The 25,101-nt window shown below is 43.8% G+C and overlaps 1 protein-coding gene across 1 annotated transcript in view; it reads left to right on the plus strand.

Annotated features, from left to right (window-relative positions):
- Fam114a1 (family with sequence similarity 114 member A1) overlaps positions 1-23,505 on the plus strand; it is a 71,277-nt gene extending 47,772 nt beyond the window's left edge. Inside the window, exons 8-14 of the mRNA XM_028765299.1 lie at positions 3,826-3,949; positions 11,123-11,214; positions 13,075-13,236; positions 14,138-14,277; positions 16,992-17,064; positions 21,034-21,087; positions 23,125-23,505. Of these exons, the coding sequence (XP_028621132.1) occupies positions 3,826-3,949; positions 11,123-11,214; positions 13,075-13,236; positions 14,138-14,277; positions 16,992-17,064; positions 21,034-21,087; positions 23,125-23,241 (762 nt within the window). The 3' untranslated portion in view covers positions 23,242-23,505. The remainder of the gene's footprint in view (positions 1-3,825; positions 3,950-11,122; positions 11,215-13,074; positions 13,237-14,137; positions 14,278-16,991; positions 17,065-21,033; positions 21,088-23,124) is intronic.
- Positions 23,506-25,101: the final 1,596 nt, after the last annotated feature.

A 25,101-nucleotide genomic window follows, 5' to 3' on the forward strand; every position in this document is an offset into this window, starting at 1 on the left:
CACATTGTATCCCAGATACATGTACACATGTGAGATCATCACATTGTCTCCCAGATACATGTACACATGTCTGATCACCACATTGTCTCCCAGATACATGTACACATGTGAGATCACCACATTGTATCCCACAGATCCATGTACACATGTCAGATTACCACACTGCACCCCATAGATACAAGTCATCACTTGTTAATTCAAAAATCAAGTTAAGATGGGCCCCGGTGGCATAAGCCTGAATCCCAGGTATTGAGGAGGCTGAGGCAGAAAGATTTCAAGTTCAAGGCTTGTCTGTATTGCAGAGTAAGATCAAGGCCAGACTTTGCAACCTCTGTGTCAGAATAAAAAGTGATTTAAAAAGAATAAAGAGATGACTGAGGATACAGCTCAGGCATAGACATTGCCCTAGTCCCAGCACTGAAAATAAATTATTTAAATTCAATTTGAACTTTAAAATAAGGCTCAGGAAAAAAAAGTAAGGGTCAGGAGCTGGCACATCGGGTAAAGGCACTTAGCACCAAGACTGATGGCGTGAGTTTGATCCCTGGAACCCACATGGTAGAGGAAGAAAATCTCTGACCTCCACACAAGCATAAATAAATAAATAAATAAATAAATAAATAAATAAATGTAAAACAAAGTGAAAAAGAAAAGGTCTGCAGGCCTTTGTAGCTTGGAGGTAAAGTGCTCACCTAGCATATACAAGGTCTCGAGTTCAATTCTCCACCACCCCAAAAACAGACAATAGACAAAACTCACAGGATGACTCCTTAAAATGTAATGCTAAGGAAACATTCAGGACACACTTCTACTAAGAAAATGTTATCGTGTGTCTGAGACACAAGGTTACTAAATAGCCTGTGTTTACCTGGCAACCTTACGTGGGTACTTTCCAAGTTAAAGAACAAGTGAGACGAACCTTCGGAGAAATCAGCTCTGTCTTTCTCCCTTGACAAACTTTCATCCTGACCGGGAAGGCTGAGTCCCTCTGTGGGATTCTCAGTCCCTGAGTTTCTATTGCATTCTCCAGTCTGCCCTTCAGTCTCCAGCTGTCTTTTACCTCAAAGTGTCATGCACAAGTAAGCGAGACATGTTTGTTCCAGCTCCACACATTCTCTGATGCAGGCAGCTACCTCGAGTCGTCTCCTAGGTCCACACTGGTCTCAGCACAGCATGGGAAACAGGGCCACTCAGTAAAGTGTTCTAGAAAGGGAAATATCCCATGTGTCCAAGTCTTAAAAATGTACTGGATGTCACCATGGTCTAATGCCTGTGGTCTTCTGAGTCCCGTCAGCCCGAGGAAGTAGAGAGAGGACACTCCCATTTGAAAGCTGTGGACAAGAAAGGATGCTTGTCATATCCATTGATATTTCATTGGCTGAAACTCAAACATCACAAGAAAAAGGATCTTCAGCTCTCTGGCACTAATACTTCCTCCCCTGTTTCTCTGGTGGCCAGCATAGTCCCTGACACATTGCCAACACAAATGAATGCAAAAAGTCAAACGAACCAAGCACAGTGTGCCAGGCCTAAATGACCACAATATATGTAGCACTTTCTAACTCCAGGTGCCTGTGTTATTGGATGTGGTTGAGGATCGTGGTGTGCCAGTCTTGCCATGGATTTCTTTGCATGACTTCCTTATTCTCTTTCATTTCTGTCTGTAGGAGTTGTGTATTTGCAAGCGTCCCACACGTCACCTGAACAGTGCGGTTCTAGGAGTCAGCTAGGGCATCCGGGCTGGCAGACTTTGCTTTCCCAAGGTTTTATGCACATCTTGAGGACTGGAGTTTAGACCCTATCATAGCACTCACACCCACACCACACCACCAACAGCACACATGCCATAATACATAGATAAGTAAATAAATAATGCAAAGGAATTATTATATGATGTTGTGTCAGGTCTGTTCTAAGGTCCTGGCAGTGTGGTACATGATAAGTGGGAAAATCTAATCATTTGTTTCATTACACTTGGTCGCTTTTATTTTATTTTATTTTATTTTATTTTATTTTATTTTTATGGAAAGGGGATATAAGACACTCTGTGTACCCTTGTGAAGAACACGTGATTAATTATGATTAATTATTGCATCCGACTACAAATTCAGTGCACGCCCCTGTAGCAGACTGGAGTTAAAGAGGGAGAAGCAGGAACATGCAAGTGAAAGGAAGGTTCTCAGAATGCCAAAGCCAGAGGGGCTGGCTGGAGCCACAAAACAGGCCACTTTTGCTGCTACCTGCCGGACTGCATGGCTAATGGGTTTTGTGTTGATTTCCTGCCAAGCTTTCTCCCAGAGCCTTGGGCAGGCGCACAGTGCCCAGTGATGTGCATAAACCCTCGGGAAAACAAAGTCTGCCAGCCCGGATGCCCTAGCTGACTCCTAGTCTGGTGAGCTGATTTGCTACCACATGAACAGTGAAACCATCCCACGGAGGACTGAGCTCCCGTGATAGTGCTCCCTTCAGAGCAAGAATCAGACTTGCAGAATGAAAAACCAGAAATATACAGCTTTACAGTCACGACTCATTTTAAACATGATCGTCCATGACCTGTGACCAATTTGGAAATTCAAATTAATCTTCAGAGGATGGCCAGCTGTACTTGTTTTGAAGTGTATGCAGAGGGCACTATCCAAAGAGAGACTCCGACAGTGAGCAGAGGTGATGTCAGTCCAAGCCAAGCCTCCTCTTCCAAGCTCTCCCTGCACAGATACTTACCTCCCCAAGACAGTGACTGTTCCCTCCTCGCTGGCCCAGCAGCACTCTTCCTCCACGTCCTTTATGGCTGATACCCATTGTCTTGGGCTTCCCTGCCCTAGAGCAGTGGTTTTCAACCTTCAGAACGATGTGACCCTTTAATTCAGTTCCTTGTGCAGTGGTGACCCAACCATAAAATCATTTCATTGCTGCTTCATAACTGTAATTTTGCTACTGTTGTGAATCATAATGTAAATATCTAATATGCAGGATATGTGATATCCAATCCCCCAAAAGGGGTCCCCTCAGCTTGAGAACTACTATTCTAGACAAAGAGTTTTCAGAAAATGAAAATGTATCTTGGACATTTTTGTAAACTCAGTATAAGTCATGTCTAATAAAAGTGTGTATATATGTATATATATATATATATACACGTGTGTGTGTGTGTGTATATATGTGTGTGTGTGTTAGATCTTTCATTTATTGAGCAACACAGTGTTTTAAGTCAGTTCTTATGCTTTAATGACCAAAAATGCAAGCAGTACCAATTTCATAGCCAAGGCATAGGAATGTAACTTACACAAGGCCAACAGGAAGTGAGTGAGGAGCGGATATCCGAGCTGTGTGGAGGGAGGCCGAAGTGTGTTTTGACCACTGCGATCAATGGGTTCCAACCACCGTTGACCAGCGCCCTTAGCTTCATATTCACCGTTTACCACAGCAAGGATCCCAAGGAAGTACAGATCCTGTTTTAAGAACGAGACAGTCAGTCCTGTGTGGTGGCTCGTGCCTGGAAGAGTACTGAAGAAGCTGAGGCCGGAGGAGCTCAAGTTCAAGACCAGACTGGACTGTCTAACCAGTTCGAGGCCAATCTGAACTGTATACCGAGATGTAACAGCAGCAGCAATAACTACTCAATGAGAAGGAGTGAAGTCTGGAGAGCCCACACTGTGAATGGGCAGGAGAGCCAACACCTCTTACCTCTCACACTGTGGCTCGCTCAGTAGCTACTGGGGAAACGGGAGATAGCTATACGTAAATGCTATTCTTGAGAAGAAGCGATGACAGTTAAAGTGACCTCTTTCTTTCTTTCTTTTTTTCTTTCTTTCTTTTTTTCTCCAGGTTCAGTCCTTTTTAGCATCACTGGATGGAGAGAAACTAGAACTGTTGAAAAATGACCTAATTTCTATCAAAGACATCTTTGTAGCCAAAGAATCAGAGAATGAAGCAAATCCGGAAGAACAAGGTAAAAAAGCAGTAACGAACAGCAAGGTAAACCAGGGGCCTGGGCCTCAGACACAGCTGCTGAGAAACAGGCCTTAGGACAGAGTGGGATTTCCTTAACCCAGGGGTTCCTCATACTGCTCCCGGAATGCCCTGTGCAGCTGTTGTGGATACAGGGCTGGTCTCAGTCATGTGTAGCCCTTTCTTTACTGAACCAGAGCCCCATTTTTTCTCTGGTGGCCAGCATAGTCCCTGGCACATTGCCAACACAAATGAATGCAAAAAGTCAAATGAACCAAGCACAGTGTGCTGGGCCTAAATGACCACAATATATGTGGCACTTTCTAACTCCAGGTGCCTGTGTTATTGGATGTGATTGAGGACTGTGGTGTGCCAGTCTTGCCATGGATTTATTTGCATGACTTCCTTATTCTCTTTCATTTCTGTCTGTAGGAGTTGTGTATTTGCAAGCATCCCACACACCACCTGAACAGTGCGGTTCTTGGTGTGGGAGGCTGGTAGCCTAGCAGCACAGTGCTTGCCTAGCTCTTTGAGACCCCGAGGTCAATCCCCACCAACCATACAAAAATTCCAGTTCTGACCATGGCTGTGCCATTTTCTCCAAGGTGTTTCAAGTTGAAGGTCATGGGGTGAGTGAGGTATACACATCCCGGCAGTCTTCCCCCTTGTCTCAGTTACTTTTCTATTACTGTGAAGAGACCATGACTCAGGCAACTTATAAAGGAAAGCATTTAATTGTAGTTTTAGAGGGTGTATCCATGACTGTTATGACAGGGAACATGGAGGCAGGCAGGTGGGCATGGTACTGAAGCAGTAGCTAAGAACTTACATCCTTACCTACAGGCAGAGGGGGCAGGGGGAGATGGAGAGAGGAAGAGGGAGAAGGAAGAGGGAGACAGAGGGAGAGGGAGGGAGAGACAGAGACACAGAGACAGAAACACAGAGAGAACCAGAGACAAACTGGGTCTAGCATGGGCTTTTGAAATCTCACAGCCACTTCCTAGTGATACATCTCCTCCAGCAAGGCCACACCTTCTAATCCTTCCTAAACAGTTCCACCACTGAATGCTGGAGACTAAGCATTCAAATATGTGAGCCTATGGGGGCCATTCTCATCCAAACCACCACACCTCTCAAAAGTGACTAGAACCCAAAGGAATCTAGAGCCTATTTTATGAGAAGCAAGGCTTCTTTTGAGAAGGGAAAAGTTGACCATACCCAATGTCTACATTGGGTCACCCACTTGGGAGTGGAACAGTCAAGGGTGTCCTGTGTACATGTGGGATGTCTTCCTACAGATGGCAGTAACAGGCACTTCCTGTAGTTTATACCAGTGGACAGAGCAACTGCAGACACAAAGCTGGCTGCTTCTAGGACCAGCAGGAAAGTCCATTGGAAACCTTTTCACTAATTCCTTGAACAAATTATATGACCCCGTTGAGAGAAGCATCTTCACTATATCCTGGGGACAATGCTGCCTATTCTGGGAACTGTTATAAGGCTCAGATTAAATACCATCCATAAAAGCCCACGTCATGGATCTTGGCACACAGAACTGGTCACATATGTTAGCTGTTGCTATTGTTACTTAGTGTCCAAACATTACCAGGGAGGTTGGGAAGGTAGAGTGAGCTGCAGCCTTGTTTGTTCCTGTCATTTCCTCATCATGCAGGGGAGTGATAATAAGTGCTCATACTGTCACTGTCAAGGCACAGAATCTTTGTGTTCCCAAGTGTGTTGTATACCTTTAATCAAAGCTCAGACATGAGCGCTCCTGTGCTTGAGCCTTGAGGCTCAGCGCAAATTATTCTGTGCATTCATAAACTTGTTTAATCAGAGTTTCCCCCTTTAGCCCCACATCCTGATCTTCTGTGCCTTCATCTTAATAAAATTTATGCTAATTGCATCAAAATAAAAGAGCCATTTATACTGAAGTATAGGAAGGGGCCAATAAATATCAAAGAGGCAACTGGGAATGATCTTTTGGAGCATTTGTATGTTCCTACAAAAGTCGCCAAAGATGGCAACCTTGTCATTTTTCTAATGAAGAAACTGAAATACTGGTTGTCAGAGGAGATACAACTCACATCGGGGACCCAAGATGACCTGATAGATGCCCCTTTCCAGCACTGACTGTCACCTCAATTAGTCTATTCTTCAAGCTCATGATTCTTGAGTTAGATCATGGTCCTTTTGGGTGTGTCATTCAGAAAGGATTTTTAAAAGGGCCCTAGGCTGGGGAAATGACTCTGACAGTAAAGTGCTTGCCTTCCAAGAGCAACGACCTGATTTGAATTCCCAAAATCTATACAACAAGCAAATCCAGAACAGGTGACATACTCCTGTCATCTCAGCTATGGGGAGACAGCAGGGAGATACAGGCTTGTGGGCCAGGTAGTCTGGCCTTTGGCCTCTTTGTTGAAGTCCTTGGCCAATGAGAGACTCAGTCTGAAACAACATGTGAGAGGTCCCTGAGTCGTCCGGTCTCCCCACACATGCTATGCGTGCACATACCCACACCCACAGATGGATCCACACCCATATGAACACACACACACACCCCACACACATACCCCCACACACATACACACACACCACACATCACACACACACACACCCCACACACATACCCACACACACATACACACATACCACACATCACACACACACACACCCCACACACATACACACACACACATACACACACACCACACATCACACACACACACACCCCACACACATACCCACACACCACACATCACACACACCCCACACACATACCCACACACACATACACACACACCACACATCACATACACACACACATACCCCCCCACACACATATACCCACACACACATACACACACACCACACATCACACACACACACACCCCACCCACATACACACACCACACATCACACACACACACACACACACACGTGCACGCACGACTCTATATTCCCACACATCAGAGACACGTTGCAAATGCAAAGTGAAATACCATTACATTGTTCATCGGTGTGGTTCTTTGGAGAAGAAACTGGGTTGTGCTGCCAATCAGAAAGTGTTGCCACAGGCAATGTGATGTGTTCTCATTTAAATATAGAGTCTCATTCAGTAAATTGAGAATCTTGAATTTCACACACACACACACACACACACACACACACACACACACACACACTGAAGTGCTGAATATCATACTTTAAGAAAAAAATGATAAATTTGGTGGCTGCAAGGGGAACGTGGTAAATTTGTCTCTCTCTTCATGACAAAACCCTATTATCTCTTGTAATAGATCCATTTTCCCCGAAGGCCATCTCCAGATGATCAAAACACTATTAATTTTCATTAACTTAATTTAATAAATAAATGTCATTCAGACACTTAATGAGGCACTGTGTGAGAAGAACAGGGGTGTTGTTAAATCAACCCCATCACAAAGGCATATGACAGCTCCAGGAAGACAGAGGGGTTCCCCAAAAAGACGGCAGAAAGGAATATCAGCCATGAGATGTGAAGAAAGAAAAAAAAAGAGAGCAAAATTATGGCAGAAATTTAAGCATCTCACCAGGATTTTTTTCATATACGAGCACTTTTATTCCTAAAATCTTCTAACAATTAAGTGATTTATTTGGTAGTCTCAGAAAGTATAATAACAGGCTGTCATCTTCTAGATTAAATTTTATATCAGGCTCCTGCTCGCCGAATAACACGGGCTCGTGGTTTGCATGTTTGTCTTTTTGCCACAATGTCGTCTCACCACACCACACAGCCGTGGCCCTCCGATCTGCTTTACCAAGGCTGTGAAGAGATTTTAAAAAGCCCATTTTCTGTTTTTATTGCCGTGAGGACGTTCTCTTGGCCACATATATACAGACGGAGAATAGCAGCAGGAGTCTGTCACAACGCCGACTAACGCTGGTTTTATATATTTTTAGTGACTTCTCCCCTCTGAAATACATAATAAAAGTTACTGGTGTATGTTTAGTAGAAGCCTGAGCCTCTGGAAGCATTTGTGTTCTGATTTACTGTCAGTTCCCACCAAATATGTTTAATCTGCGTGCTCATGTCAGTGTGGTGTATAACAAATATAGCTTTCCCTCTTTACAAAACAATTCAATACTATATTTGAATCTTATAGTAACTAAAAAGACTGGAATCAGGGTGTAGCTAAGTGCTACAGTGCTTCCTGAGCAGGAGTATGTCCCTGGATTGGATCTCTAGCAACCCTCAAAAGTACAGCATAAAATTTTACAAAGAACAGAGGGTGATTTTATGATCCCCAGTTGATGGGGAAGGTGGGATGCAGGGGGGTGGGGAATGAAGCCTGCTCACTGGTTTCAGGCCCCAGAGGTTAAGGAACTGGGCTGGGGTGGGTCTCAGCCAAGGGCTCCTGCCCTGCAGCACAGCCTCCCAAGAGATGAAGGAGACTGAGCTGTTCCCGGATGAGGCCTTGCCTATGTGCTTTTAGTAGAATCTCCTTTCTTCCCTCTCTCTTTCCTCTTCTGCCTCACCCCCTCCCTTCCAACCTCTCCGTACTTGGCTAATGGAGTCTCATTCTCAACTCTCCTCAGGCCTCACTGTGTAGGAAGCTTTCTTCCTATGCATCCTCTGAGAACTATACTATAGCTACAAACACTTACAGCACTCACCTTCCTGGTTAAAACGTGTCCCACTGTTACTTCATCCTGAACTAAGGCCATTGCCAGGGTCTACACCCAGTGCACACATGTCCCTCATTCTGTGCAGCCGCGCTGGCCTCCTTACTGCCCCCCAGAACTTAACAGACACGTTCCCTGCTAGACTTTACTGCCACTGCCAAGCGTCTAGAACACTTCTCCCCCCACCTCTGAGGCTACCGTCAGGTGGGGACTACACCCCACCTTTATCTTTCCCTTCTCAGTTACTATCTGAAACAAATATATTGAACTGTTTGTAAAAACGGAAAATTGGTGTAAATAAATTAGTATGTACCACACTGACACGAACACACAAAGATTTTAAATGTGTTTGGGGGGAATGTGAATGGGTGAGAACACAGAGGCTCCAGAGGCTCCAGAGGCTCCAGAGGCTCCAGAGGCTCCAGAGGCTCCAGAGGCTCCAGAGGCTCCAGAGGCTCCAGAGGCTCCAGAGGCTCCAGAGGCTCCAGCTTTTAAAGACACATTGATCCCTTCCTCAGCTTCCCCTGACTCCTGACCTGTTCGGGCTGCTATAACAAACATCACAGTAGACCTTACAAGCAGCAGGAACTTATTTCTCACAGTTCATAAGGAAGTCTGAGATCAGAGCGCTGGCAGATCTGGTGTGTAGTGAAGGTCCATCTCTGGGTCACAGTCAGCATCCTCTAGCTGTGTCCTCACATGGGACACAGACATTAATCTATTCATGTGAATTTCATGCTCATGACCAAAAGCCCCGACTCTGAATGCTATCAGCCTAGTGATTAGGTGTCAACAGACAAGCTCAGGGAAACACAGAATGTAGCACCTTCTATATAAAATTCCGAAACTCACTTGCTGCTCTTGCGGAAGACCTGCATTCAGTTCCCAGCACCAACTGGACTCACAGACATCCATCCAACATCTTTTTCTGTCCTCCACTGACCTCGGTGGGGACCTGGCATGCACCTTGTACACATACGTAAATGCAGTCAAGCAAGAATAAAATAAATAATGATGAAAAACTTTATAATCATTTCTAAGTTCTAGCTACCCCTATCCGTCTCCCATGGTTCATACTTCTCCGTAAAACTCATCACTTGACAGAAATGCTTTGTTTATCTGTTTATTAGCCTGTCTCCCTTTCGAGAATATAGATCATAATAAAGAGATCAAAGACAAGCATTTGCAATAGACTCACAGGCTATCTCGCAGGCTGCCCATTAACCATGTTTCTATAAAACTGAAACTATCAGATCCATGCAAGCGTTAGGTACAATATTTTCCACGTGGCTTAGCCTTCCCCAGAGGTATATCTGGGCTACGGCATGAGCCCAGGTAACTTCTTCACAGAGGGGTTTGTACACATGCAATTGAGCCAGATTAATGATGCTTTATTCTCCCTTGGGGGGGGGGGGACTCATAAACCCATTATAGAATCAATACTTCAGCACCTACCAGAAACTTTAAGATGGCATTGCTTTGAAGTTACACATGAGAGAAGTGAGCCTGTAGCTTTTAAGAATCTCTGTTGCCTACCAGAGATATTTTTGGTTAGTTGCTTGGTTTGGTTTGGTTTGATTGTTTTTGTGGGGTTTTTTTTTTTTGAGACAGGATTCTTCTGTGTACCCCTGGCTGTCCTGGAATTCAATATGTAAACTAGGCTGGCCTTGACTCACAGAGACCCACCCGTGTCTGGCTCCTGATTGCTAGGATTAAAGGCCTCTGTCACCACTGGCCAGTCAAGGATATTTAGTTTTATTTTATGATGTATAATTATACTATATAACAAATATATGATTATTATATCATATATCATATGATATCTTAATAGATCAACAATTCAAATAGTATTTTCTTTAGAACCTGTTATGTTCCAGATATCACACTAGGAATGAGTTAAACTCTTTTCTGTCCTTAGATAGTTTCCTATCTGAGAAAATAGATCATTAAAAAGTATCATAGTACCACATAGGTGTTCTCAAGAACCTTGGGAAATTTCTCCAGAGAGATGGTATTACATCAGAGCACACACCTCACGAGAATTCTGCTCACTCAGCCCTGGGAGTCCTTCCTCAGCACCACAGCCTGGGCATTGTCAAAGTTGCTATGGGAAGCATAACCATTCTCTGAGTATCAGGCACCAGTGGACTGACACAGGTCATACATACTCATTCCTTCAGCAATGGGCTGTAACAGCTGTGGCCCCAAGACACACAAGGTCTCTCCCTACCCCCTGTTGTCTCTGAGCCAGCCCAGGGGTGCCCTAGTGCCAGAGGCCTGCAGCTAGGCCTTGGCAGCCCTCTCCAGACACCCTGCTGCTTCCCTGCTGTGCTCACCAATGGAAGGTGACACCCGTCTTCCCAGGCAGCCTCAGGGCACACTGCCAAAGCCTCTCTCTCCTTAGTCTACCCCGAGTGCCTGCTGCAAAGTCAGGAGAGCTGCCACATTCTGAAGGATGAAAAAAAATAAATGAATCACGCCTCTTACTGCTGTCGTGTTCTGTTTCTAGGCCTAGAAGAAAGCGGGGAAGAATTTGCTAGGATGCTCACAGAGCTCCTGTTTGATTTACACGTCGCCGCCACACCTGACAAACTCAATAAGGTCGGAACCAACCCATTCTGTGTCTTTGGTTTTAAAAGAGGGGCTGGGGAAAGAGGATTTCGGTGGTAAGATTCCTCAGATCTGCAAGAAATGGAAAACACCAACCCCCCCCCACCACCACCACCCCACACACGGCGTAGCAGGGGGAGGGGAGTCTGAGGTCAGTAATTAGTATCTGCAGAGGTACCGTAATGGATGCAAGGCTTCTGAGACCTGCATGTGGTGCACGAAAGGCTTCTGAGACCTCCGTTCTGTAATTATCTGGTGACCTTGAAAAAGTCAGTTGCCCTTTCACAGTGAAATAGAATGTTCTGTCAGAGGATGATTATCTTCAAAGTGAGGTGAGGGGGAACCATCAAGGGACTTTCCAGACTCCACTCCCACCCTTGCTTTTTAAAGAGACACGCCAGTTTTAGAGCAATGAGAGAGGTTCATGCCTCTCCTCCCACCTGGGCCACCACTGCTCCAACACATCTTAGGACGGTCCAGCCTTGACATTCCAGATTCCTCTAACAGCACAGCGCATTTAAAAAAAAAAATGGTTTTTCGAGACAAGGTTTCTCTGTGTAGACCAGGCTGGCCTAGAACTCAGAAATCCACCTGCCTCTGCCTCCCAAGTGCTGGGATTAAAGGCGTGCGCCACCACTGCCCGGCACCACAGTGCATCTTGCAAGTTAGTACCCAGTCTTGCTGTAAAGATTTCTTAAGGAGATGCTGATCATTAATTATTCAAAGCTCTGTTATTTCTTTTCTTTCTCCCTTTCCTCCTATCTCTTACCTTACCTAGCAGTGGTTTGCATCGCCCCTCACCTGTTATAATGGGTGAAGAAAGCACAGGATGAGGTACAGAGGTGGTGAGATGAGGAATTTCTTTCTCTCTGTTAGGGGTTAATGATCTGACAGATCAGCTGGGAAATTATCTTGTTCATCTCCCTACAGCACCCTCTACCACTTGGAGGGAAGAGAGGGGACTTCTCAGTTGTATGGGTCAGCCTTTATTCCTAAAAGAGGACTTTTTAGGGTTGCTCTCTCCTAATCTGCTAGCTCTTGAATTACCTCCCAACATTCTGACATGTTAAACTCTGACACAGGCTTTAAGGTTTAGCGTAAGATGAGCCGGATCTTCTACTTAAGCAAACAGCTTAAAGGATCTGATGAGCTCTAGATTGGTCTGTCCCGTCTCCGAAGTGAGGAAGCAACAGACTGGGTGAGAAAGGTGGTCTCTGCAGTTTCCAGTTAGCCATGATTTTGTAGGTCACAGGTTGCTTATATTGCTATCGTGGCAGAGCCAGGCCCCTGCTCGCCCTAGAGGTTGGAAGGCCCTCCAAGAACCAGAAGGAGCAAAGCCCTCAATCTTCTTCTCATTGGTCCATTATTGGTTCCTGAGATGATGAGGGCTTTAGGAAAACCACCACATGAGGAAACTGGCTTCAGCCATGACCCTTTACAGATTCCCAGCCTATACAAGAAATATATATATATATATATATGTATATTTATATGTATATATGTATATATGTATATATGTATATGTATATATAATTTCTATAAATACAGGCCATCTTTTTATCACCAGCCGTGAATACACTGTAGCAACATCTGTCCGTTTTCTCTGATATCATATATTCTCTGAATATCATTTTAAAATACCCTTTTAGAAGTTCTTAGGCCCTTTGATGTGATCTATAGACTTTCCACTCCACCCTTGTTTTCTAGTTTATATTTTTTTATGAGCCACCAAGTTGCTGTCTAAGGGGCTTTAGGAATGGCCCCACATATCTGCCCTGGAGGGTCTGGGTTGAGAGGTCTTGGTGTTTACGTTCCCACGGTGAATGTATTGTTTGGTCGGGGCCATTGCAGGCCATGAAGAAAGCTCATGACTGGGTTGAAGAGGATCGAAGTGTGGTGTCAGTAGATGTGGCGAAAGGGTCTGAGGAGGAAGAGAAGAAAGAAGAAGAGGAAGAGAAAGCTGAAGAAGCTGAAGAAAACAAAACGGGGGGCAAAGGAGCTAAGACAGTGGAGGTAAACCTACCGGCATCTGCTGTAGTTATCTGTGATAATTCTATAAGGAGCCCCTTTCTATTTACACTGTGTCCTCCATTCTAGTAAGACTGCCACAGACACTCCCGATTCTCTATCCCAAGGCAATTTATGGCTTAGCACAGATCTTTGTAGCTTTTTCTCCATAATTTTATAATTTAAAAGCAGAAAGATCTTCCAGAACATAATTGATTTATCTTTATGCAAATGTGTTACTATAAATTGTCTTTATGCTCCCTCACTAATGAGGCAGTTGAAGCTCTCTTTCATTGCCGGGGCCTCTTTCCTGCAGTTTAGTACCCTCCTGTGCGTATACTTTATGTCCTGCCTGTGCTCCAAAAGTCACCTGCGATAATTGTCCCTTATGCCGAGTTCCAATTTTAAAGCAACTAAGGTAGAGTACTCCAAGAAAAAATGTCCAGTGGACACACACACACACACACACTTTTATGCATGGTTTGGCTTTGTGTGGAGACCGGAGGCTGCCTTTTCTCACTCTCTTCAGTCATTTTCCACTGTATTGTTTGGGTCAGGGTCTCACATTGTACCTGGTGCTAACATAACATTGGCTGTGGCCAGTGAGCCCCAGACATCAGTCCATCCCCATCCTTGCCTGGGGTTAAAGCTGTGCAGCACTTATGTAGGTGCTGAGGATGCAAACTCAGGTCCCCATGCTTGTGCAAAAGTGCTTTACTGACTAAGCCACCACCCTCCTCCACCCTTGGAATTTTATAGGGATACAAGATTACATCATCTGGGGGTCAGGGTGTAGCTCAGCAATATAGTATGTGCTTCGAATCATGTCCCGTTTTTTTTAATGTGACAGGGATTTTTGAAAAGAGGCTGCTTAGTGAATAATTCTCTTTGTATGCATTCATTTCAGGAAGTGTACATGTTGTCCATCGAAAGTCTGGCTGAGGTCACTGCACGCTGCATTGAACAGCTTCATAAAGTTGCAGAGTTAATTCTCCATGGACAAGAGGAGGAAAAGCCAGCTCAAGACCAAGCAAAAGTTCTGATAAAGTTAATGCAACTTTTAATTCTTACTTTTAAAATTGCATGTGTCTGTACGCACGTGGACACGTGTGCATGTATGTGTGTGCCGTTCATACCCTAAACACCCGAAGATTTAGATTTTCGTGTCAACTGTTATGATCATTTTAAGAAATAAGGACTCCCTTAGGAATACAGCGATGATGATGATGATGATGATGATGATGATGATGATGATGATACAATAAGGGTTTTTGAGATTTAAGAGGAGACACACTAATGCATTCAGAGGTATAAACATGTTTATTTTAATAGATCAAATTTTTCAAAGAACAGAACATTGAGGGTAATTATATATTCATACCATACCAACAGAGAAAGGATTGTCTAATATAACTTCTCAGTTCCCTGCACAAAAAGTAGGCAGACACACACTACCCTTTTCAGCAACTTTACCTGCCCTGCCTGGTCTGTTCTCTGGGCATGCTAACCACTAATGCAAGACAGTTCACTGCAGGCTGTGTTCCTGTGCCATACACTGGAGTTTATGTTCTTTAATAAGCAGTTGTTGTTGTTGTTATTAGTTTATCTAGTATTATGTAAATATGAATATACATAAGATTATATATATATATGTCACATATGAAAACAGTTGGTGTGGAATCTTTTTGAAAATAGAAAATAACGCTAAAATAAGTCATTAATTTTTATGTGTATAATTATATGACATGTGGAATATCAGCAGATGTCCAAATACCCCTTTGTTATTATTAAAACAAGGGAGGCAAAGTATCACTCAAGAAAGAACACCGGACACACACACACACACATACACACACCTCACCCATTATCCACTTGCATTTTGCTAGCTCACTAATTTTACTACATCCAACAAGGGAAATTATGCACTTAGAAATAAAATACACATCATGCGATAATTCTAGAGAGATAGTGTACTTTCTAACATGGAAGGAATAGAGAAAGATTTTGAAATGCCAAGGACAGCGTCTAGCTACTGCCTTGTCTTTGTACGGATCTGAAGGAGGAAGTCCCAGGGCGTGAGTCCTGGGACCTTGCTCTTAGCATCTTTCTGAGTCCCTTGTTTGTCCCAACCTCATCCAGCTGTGCTGCCCCCTAGCTGATGAGTGTTCAGTGAGAGCCCTCCTACTACCTGCCCAAGAGCACACAGCATGGTTCTCTGCTGTCGTCTGGCCTCATCCCCAATGATTTCCTCAGACAAATTTCAGATGGATGGACGCCTCCACCATACCTAATACCTTCATCATACCTAGGGGTGTAATTCAGTGGCAATCCTGCTACCACACGGAGCCCTTAGCTATATTCACCAGCATCATACAAAAGGGGTGGAGGGCTGGAGAGTGAGTGATTCAGTAAAGTACTTGCTGTGTTCATTCACCTGAGCACCTGACTTCAATCCCCAGTATCTATATACAAAACCAAAAACCAAAAACCAAAACCAACCAAACAAACAAACAAACCCCAGACAGGACAGCAGGCACCTGTAATCTCAGAGCTGGGGAGGTGGAAAGTGAAGGGTCTATAGCCCCTTCCCCTACCATGTGGCATATACACATATAAACACCTACACACACAAGAAAACTCTTATATAGGTTAGGCAGAGTCTCTATCAAAACAAAACAAACCATCTTCTTTCCCTTTAGTAGCTCTCCTAACGTGCAGTATTCTTAATCCGGAGCTTTTGTTTTTCTAATAGCATTTTATTAGCTGTAAAATCATACACTGCAATTGTTAGGAGAAAAATCAGACAGGGCACACATTGTTTGGCGATTATATTGTTTTCAGTTTTTGTCATCTGTGGTGTTAGCATCAACATGCTGATTAATTTTGTCCTTCTTGCTTTATTTTCTTGGAGTAAAGACTTAAAAGCAAATGGCCAAAGAAAAGTCCAAATTTTGAGATGTTGTAAAGAAATATTCCAGGGATCTTTATTTTGAGGCAATAGGGATAACACAATCAGGATCCAGAGACAAGCTGGATGTGGTAAAGCGTGTCCACAGTCCCAGATCTCTGTAGGCTGAGGCAGGAGGATCTCTGTAAGTCAAGGCAGGCCAGACTGGGACACATAGTGACACACTGCTGAAAGGGAAAGAAAGGAACGGAGTGTTTGCAGAGCATGCCCAAGACCCGGCTGGTTCTCCAGCACCAGGAGAGGTGAATGCGTGCGTGCGTGCGTGCGTGCGTGCGTGCGTGCGTGCGTGCGTGCGTACACACATGCAAATGAGTGAATGTACATTTGCGTTTTAATCCCCTTTCTACACTCACCACTGCATGTGCCATACAGGTTACTTTACAGGTTCAATTTAGTCATTAGATGACATATAAATGAGTGCCCTAGTGAACGCTCATTATTTTAAAATGACCCAGACACAGGAGAAAAGCCACCTGGCCTGAGTTTCCACTCCTATGAAAAAGATGCTCAGGCCTATGAAAAAGATGCTCAGGCCTGAAAGTTCCCTGCAAGTGGCTTTGATTGTAAAAGCAGGGCAAATTAATTAGAGGAGTATTCCTTAATTAAACATGGAAAGAAAACTGTGAACCATGGATAACTGTTGAGGAAGACTGCACATTTCTGTAGAGCGACTTCAAACTTGGGCACTGCCCTTTTGGCGTCATACTGCCGTTCACGTCACTAGTCGTCATGAGGTTTACGTTACTTTATTGAAAATCCCACGAACCTTTTTTTTTTTTTTTTCTGATTTCAGATTAACCACGGCAATGTGCAATGAAGTAGCCTCCCTATCGAAGAAGTTTACGAATTCTTTAACCACCATTGGGGTAAGAATACAATTCGGATCATTTTCTTACATTGTTGAGGGAATTAGAGCCGTCAGGAGAAGTCAGGAATATGATACCTTTTGGCACAATTCCATAATTACAGCTGAGTCATGCTGTTTTCTAAAACCAGGCTGAGGTTCCCTCTCTAAACACCACTAGCCTAGAGCTCCCCTTTGCCTGGGCTATAGACTTCAGGCTCCCTGGGCTATGAACTTTAGTCTGCATCTCAGACATTTGTACTGTTTGGTGAGCAGTCCGATCTCCGTGGACATCATTCTATTCATATATCAAAAGAAAGGGTGTCAAATGAAGGTTCCTTTCCATTGCTTATTATCTATCAGTACATTACTCAAGAATCTCTATTAAAATAATTAACTTTAAATATTATCATTCAGTATTGTGCTCAGTCTAATAAGCCACATATGATAATTGAAAAAAAAAGTGTTGTCAATGAACATTTAAGTGTCTCTGTTCTTAAGATAATAGCTGTGAAATATTGCATATTTTTCAATGTGTGGCTTCTGATTCCATATCTAGGTTGTGCCCTTTTCTGTCCCATGTAGTTCTTGTGGGCTGGGGAGATGGCTTAGCCGATGAAGGATTTCATGTGCAAGTGTAAGACTCTGAGTTCAGATCCCCAGAGCATGCCTGTAATCCCAGTGTTCTGGAGAGAGACTAGGTGCTCCCCCAGGCAATATGGCTCTCTAGAGTAGCCAAATGGGCTAGCTCCAGGTTCAGCAAGAAACCTTATCTCAGTAAATAAAGAAGAGTGTGATTGAGGAAGACACCGAGCATCAACCTCTGCCTCTAGACACATGCATGCAAACATGTGTGATCCCCCATACTACACACATATACATGGGGGAAGAAGAAATCAGTCATATTATAAAGTTAGGCAGGAGGAGCAAGTGGGAAACTTACTCCCCTTTTATCTTTCTATTTTTAAACTCCCTAGATGTAAGATCTGACTCTTTTCCAGAGACACAGGAAACAGAGTTTAGTCAGGGTATTTACAATTGCAGTGTACAGTTTTACAGGAATGGCTGGAAGTCTGAAACCAAGGCTATGTTCTCTCGAGGCCTCTGGGGGTGGGTTACAAATGGCTCAGATAAAGGGGAGCTTTCTGGAAGTTGGTGGAAAACTGTGAACAGCTTTGGGGACCCAGCAACAGAGCTCACTCCCACTCTGAAACATCCCCACAATCACATTCCTTTTTCTGGGTGAGAAGTTTCAGATCACCAGCATGGGTCAGAAGGTCAGATGGCCACCTTGAACTCACTCAGCTTTGGTTGGGGGCAAGATGGTGGCATGTAGACCTGGGGTGTGACTGCAGGCAGGCAAAGAACAGTTCTTCAGAGAAATGGGATATCTGTCCCCCCATATTTCCACTAAGTGACTCTACGGATCAAGGGTGAGTTTCGGGCCACCAACCCATTCTGCTGTCAGAAAGTCTAGTTTGCTCATTCTATCTTGGGCTTACCTAGTTTAGGTTTTTAGCAATACCATACTATATCATCTGTAAGCGGAGTGATGGGGAGACGGAAGCCATTGATGGATCGATGTATTGATAAAAACGCATATCCCTCTACTCCAAGTTACTTGAAGACAGGCTTTGGTGGGAATGGTGGGTCCCTGAGACAGTTCGGGGGCTTTCCTCATCAATTCATGTTCCAGGCTCTTCTGTTGCATCCCCCCACTTTCTGCAGTTCACTATCTGAGGACCTCAAGTCCCACAGAGAGGAGCTGATGTACCCAGGCCTCTCCATTGACCTGGAAGCTCTACACCAGCAGCCTGTCAGGCATTAGACAGATAACCAACTGTTTGGTGCCCCCGCGGCTGTCCGTGGGGTTTTATATGATTTGTGTTGAACAGGTTTTTCTCCCTGAGTGGGTAATATTTGTGACACTGTTTTCTTCAACTTGTACCATATCAGACCATGCTTCCCAGTGCATGCACGCCAACCACCTGGGGACCTTGTTAAAATGCAGATTCTTATTCAGCCAGTCTGTGTGAGCTGAGGACAGGGATTCTGCATTGTTAATTAGCACTAGGGTGACCAAGCCAAGGTCTTTCCTGAGCCAAGGTCTACACTGGCTGAATCAAGTTTCTGGCAGGTGGGTATGTGCTTGGACTTAAAACTGTACACAGACCCCAAACACGAGTACAAACATTTTCAAGTGCAAACATGAGCAAATGTGTGTTGTCCATCTGGAGACAGTGAAAGCTACATCTGAAACGGAGCTCACCACACACCACACGCCACACAACCCCGGTCTGCAGCTCTGAAGAATCATCTGCATCCATCATTGTTTCTGCTCTCCGAAGCAGCCATTATTCATAACTTGAAGCTAACGAGTGTGTATTGCTCTCCAGGCTCCGTTTAAATGGCTCACATAGCTCATCGATTCTGAAAACCGATGTCATCTCACTGCCCTCGTTTTGATTGTATCTTAGAGGTTTATTGATAATCACATAAACATGAAAGCGGATACTATCACAGCTTTTCTGGTTACTCACTAAAGTGACTTGAGTGTTTGAAGAGGTTCTTCCCCCCCCCCCACACACACACACAAGACTTCATTGTGGTTTCCTCAAAGAGGCATCTGTCTCTGAAGAGCAATGCCAACGAAGAAAGGCTTCTCTGGAAAAGATACACTTAATTCTTATGTTTGCTTGCCACAGAGTCTTCCAGGTACAGGAAGGGAACCCAGCCGACTAAGATTGCCCCATTAATGATTCATTGCTGTAGCAGTCAGTTGAGAGTTTTTAGATAGAGAAGCCTGCTGATTGACAGCCAAATAATATAAATAAGGATAACGATCCCCTCTTCCTTCTAAAGCACCGGAAACAGGGATTCGTTCTCCATGCCATACACACGCACTTGTGTTTTTCAAACCCGGACCTACAGACCTGTTTTGAAAGTTCTAGTTAAGAATGCTCTCAACCGTGTTGCTCTCCTGGTAGATAACTACAGTATTTGTGCTCATGGGTGAGGTAGGGAAAGAGGGGAAGAGAGGAAACAAAGAGAACAAAGAAAGAACAGGCAGAATAGACTACTAAGATAGATAAGTGGAGGACTGGAAATTTTGAGGCCAAAAAATGAACCAATCATGATGATGATGATGATGATGACGTCATCTCGGGCTGGAGAGATGACTCAGTCATTAAAAGCATGTACTACTCCTGCAGGGGACCCAAGTTCAGTTCCCACAACCCACATATTACCTATTGACGATCATGACTGTCTATAATTACACGTTCAGAGACTCCAGTGCCCTCTTCTGACCCCTGAGGGTACCTGGACTCACATGCACATACCCACACCAACATATATATGTAACTAAAAATAAATAGAATAAAATTCTTAAGAATAAGAATCTCAGTAAGCTATACAGATGCCTTAATTAAACTGTGCAGTGAGGCATGATGCGTGTCTATAATCTCAGCCCCTGGAAACTTGAGGCAGGAGGATCATGAGTTTGGGATAGTCTGGGCTACACAAAGATCAAAATATTTTTTTGACATAATAATAAAATTCATGACAAATTCACCACCAACATTGTAAACCTAGCTGATCTGGGTGTAGGATGGTGTCAGGCAGATTGGACAAGTAGAAGACAGCATCCAATCAACTACCAACTTCTAACCACTAAAGAGTTTACGTGTCTAGCAGTGTGAACTCAACATAAGTTGTTCAACCTCCCCGATCCCCATTTCTTCATCCAGCTGATGCCCAGGCTCATCCCAGCACCAGGCCCCTTACCGCGGCACCAGGCCCCTTACCGCGGCACCAGGCCCCTCCTCAGATTGCTAGTAGAATTAGAGATTACACAAGGCAGGCTCAGACACAAAGCCTGGTCTACGGTGAGCACACATCTTCCTCTAAGACATTCCTCTACAAACTGCTGTCTTATATTTGATGTGCTAAGAGGCCCTAATCCGTCAATTTCATACTTTCAATTTCACAGAGCAACAAGAAGGCTGAAGTCCTTAACCCCATGATTAATAGTGTGTTTTTAGAGGTAAGTAGCCCCCAGAGAGAAAGAACTTCGAATCAAAGTGAATGGTACAGCCATGTTCTTTTTTTCTCTTTTCTTCCTCCCCATCAGCAAGTGTTATTGGAATTCTAAATCTTATCATCAACAGTCTAACAGTGTGTGTGTGTGTGTGTGTGTGTGTGTGTGTGTGTGTGTGTGTCTATTTCTGTAGCTCAGCCAGCTGTCAAGCGTCTGGTAGAGCAGCAATGCCTAATTTCCAAGAATTCCTGATTATAAAAGGAAACGCTAAGCTGGCAGGTTATTTCCTGCCACTGTTTCCCCCCCAGCAGACGCAGATTTTTGCTGCCAAGTTTGACACTGTGATTATTGGCTGCAATGGAGGATTATTACCCACTGGTGATTTTCATAAAAACGGGCATTTCCCTTCGTTCACGATAACTTTGAGTATGGCTGAGTCTAAGTTGCAGGTTAGCAAAAATGATACAGAGCATCTGCCCATTCAGCGACAAGCATAGAGTCCCTAATGAGAGAGGGCTCACTGCTTGCCCTGCCTGTTCACTAGGACTTGGTAGCAGCAGCTGCACAGATGGAAGGCTATCCCAGTACTACTGTGGCTCTGCAGAAAATGAACCCAGCGATGTAAGAGAGAGGTAGTCCAAGATGCCTTCCTAGTCTTGGAGCGTTGGGCACTGTGTTCTGCATGTGGGCAGTGGAGGAGGACCTCCCATTAGAGACGTGGCTGTCAAACTCTTGCATGTAGGGTAGCCACAGGGCCTCAAAAGCAGCTGTGGAACATGGGCAATGCACAATGCCATTGTCTTCGCATTTAGATGACAAGAGTAAGTAAGCTTTGGAGACTACATAGCATCAGAAATGCTACCTCAGAACTGATGGCAGCATTGCTGGGAATTATGTCTTGTTGTTAAGCAAAACTGTCCATGGACAAAACTTAGCCAAGTGGTGGCAGTGAGTGTCCTTACTTAGGACATAGTAACTCAATGGAGTCAACCAGAAGGCGCAGGAACTGTAGGGACAAGTCCAGTGGAACACACACAGCTAATAGAAACCCTGCAAGGCGGAGGCAGAATGTAAGACAAGAAAATCTATCTTCTGGACAGCCAGGCATGGTGCTGTACACCAGCAATCCAGTACTCAGAGGTCTGAGGCAGGAGGATGGTAAGTTCAAGGCCAACACAAGCTATATAGTGAGACTCAGTCTCACTCTCAACATCCCACCCCAGATCTCTGTCTTGGTTGCCAGATTAAACATGTACAGCACATTAATTTACCGTATTTGTGCACCACAAATATGGCACCCAATAATTATCTGCTGACCAAGAAGAAACTTTCATGTTCTAGATACCCTCCCTAAACTTCATCTGTTGGCCATTTTTACAATAATCTCTCCAGGGTCCTCTGTGCAGAGCTCTCTGTAAATGGTTGTGGTTTAGACCTTAGCCTCCTCTGTCCTGTGATTTCAGGACCATGGAGTTGACCCGAGAAAGGGGTAGATAATACTGCCCATGCTGGGCCGTGAATTTACACATACATTTCTTAAAGCCCGGGGAAATGATTTGTCTCATTCTGAATGAGGTCTTTTTGTTAAAGACCTGGGCACACTCCATCCAAAAACATGTGTTGACATTTGCTGCAACTGCAGACATTCTGAGAATTTTATGATATTGTCGCACTTCCCTCTCCTCGGTGGAAAGGGACGTTGTTGGTGCTGAATAGATGGCTCAGCGGTTAAGAGCACTGGCTGCTCTTCCAAAGGACCCAAGTTTGATTCCCAGTCTGTAATGGGATCGCATCCTCTCTACTTGTGCTCATTAAGGCAGAGAATATATATATATATATATATATCAAGATATATACATATATATATGTGTGTGTGTATGTATGTATGTATGTATGTATATATCTTGAGAGAGAGAGAGGAGAGAGACAGAGAGAGAGAGAGAGAGAGAGAGAGAGAGAGAGAGAGAGAGAGATGTTATATAATGACAGCCATCCAAATTGAACTACGGAACTACCCCTCAGCTCCGTTTTTCCTTCTTGCAGGGCTGCAATAGCACCACATATGTCCAGGACGCCCTCCAGCTGCTGCTCCCGGTACTGCAGGTCTCCCACATCCGCACCAGCTGTTTGAAAGCTACAACCCAGCCGGACTCCAGCTAGTTCAATGGCAGGCCACATCTCTTCTCTACATACCCTTTAAAGGCAACGGACTTCTACGTCACTGGCCAAACCACCCATCTGAGGACACTACAAGCAATTTTTGCACAGTTTTGAAAATACAGAGAGCTAACATTTCTCTTAATGTATACTGTTTTATCAATAATTATGTTGTCTTTATGTTAACTTAAACTTGTACTTGTTATATTGAAGTTTTCCTGTAATTTGCAGTTCATTCACAAATATATCTGTTTTCCTGGTCGACCAGACTGTATTTAGAAATTCATAGGGAGACTATAGATTTTTGTTCAGCTTTGAAATGTCTACCTTTCTGCACCCTATTTTTTTCTAAAACATGGCTTTAAGTAAGTTCTTATACTGAACTTGATTTTGTTGCATAAACATCATAAGCAAAAATAATGCTACTTATTTGGTTCAAAGGAGGACATAAATATTTTTTGTAGTCGTTCATTTTGTGATAAGATTTATTGAACATCTACTACGTGTTTACTATAAAAGGAATACATCACTCCAATAGGCACATGTTCTTAAAGATGATTTATAATAATACTTAACATACTTTAAGATACTAAGTAAGATGTTCTCTAAACCTTAAAATGCTTGAAGAACCAAGTAAATGGGCAGTCACTTAAAATGTGCTACCCTTAAATTTATTATAATTTTTCAACCTCTTTGAACTTTTTTTAATTCCAGGTTACCTCTAGGGTAAAAATATGTATGAAAAGGGATATGAAAGAATATTAATTTTTGAGATGTAGCCTTGGCTGGCCTGAAACTCACTATGTAGACCAGGCTGGCCTAGAACTCACAAAGATCTGCCTGCCTTTGCCCCCCAAGTACTAGGATTAAAGGTGTACACAACCACACCTGTCTAGCCTGAAGAAATATTTTAGTTTAGGGTGTATGATGGCAAAATTACAAAGCTGAGAAGCATTTTAACAGAAAACTAAAGAGGTTTTAGCCAAGTAGAAACCCTGACTGCATTTCAAAGATGCCCACTGACCCGATCACACGAATGGTGGTGACAAAGGGTGGAAAGTTGTAGGTTGACCAAGTGGGGCATTGATCCAGGGACACACGTCAAAGACCTTGCATGCAGCAATGGCACTGATGCTGGGCTCTTCTGAGATGCAGCTGTCTTTTTTACGAGCTGAGATTCTCTGGCATGCCTCTGTTTGAGACCATCGCTGACATTTCTACCAGCAGTGTCCAAAATAGTCGTGCCCGGTGGCTTATTCCAGGGCAGGTGATGCCTGTAGTCTTGAAAGGGAGAAATCCCTCCTCTGTATTTGCTTTTTACCTGTGGTGGAAGCAACTATGCCCCCTGTGGGCCAAGTAGATATTTGAATTCTCTCCGTAGCATTTTTTGCGTGTTTGTGTTTTGTTTTTCAGCTGTATATCTCCTGAAACAGCCAAACAAAAACACAAGGACAATTTATTTGCAGCCTAGAAAAATAAAATTCTCTTTAAAAAAAAATTAAGTAAAGGTGTGACGTTCTTCCTTTCCTGACATCTGGAATGTTTCTGATGTTAAGTGTGGTGGCGATTAACTGTTGACCACGTCACAGTCACCCCTATGAAATTCTATAATTAATTAAATGTATAGAGCAGAAGAAATAATCTAGGTTTGCAATCTTCATATCAGAGGGACTTATACATTGACTAGAAATATACAATTAAAAAACACCTCCAAGCATTAGATTCTCAGACTCAGTCTCTTGGCCGTCAGTGCTGGGGCAGTGGCTCAGCAGGCAAAGTGTTGAGAAAGCATAATAACCTGAGTTTGGCTCTCCAGCATCCATCTGTGTGCACACCTGTAATCCCAGCAGTGGGAGGTAGAGA

The sequence above is a fragment of the Grammomys surdaster genome, unplaced genomic scaffold (genome assembly GCF_004785775.1).
Source record: "Grammomys surdaster isolate TR1022 unplaced genomic scaffold, NIH_TR_1.0 150, whole genome shotgun sequence".
Taxonomy (NCBI): Eukaryota; Metazoa; Chordata; class Mammalia; order Rodentia; family Muridae; genus Grammomys; species Grammomys surdaster.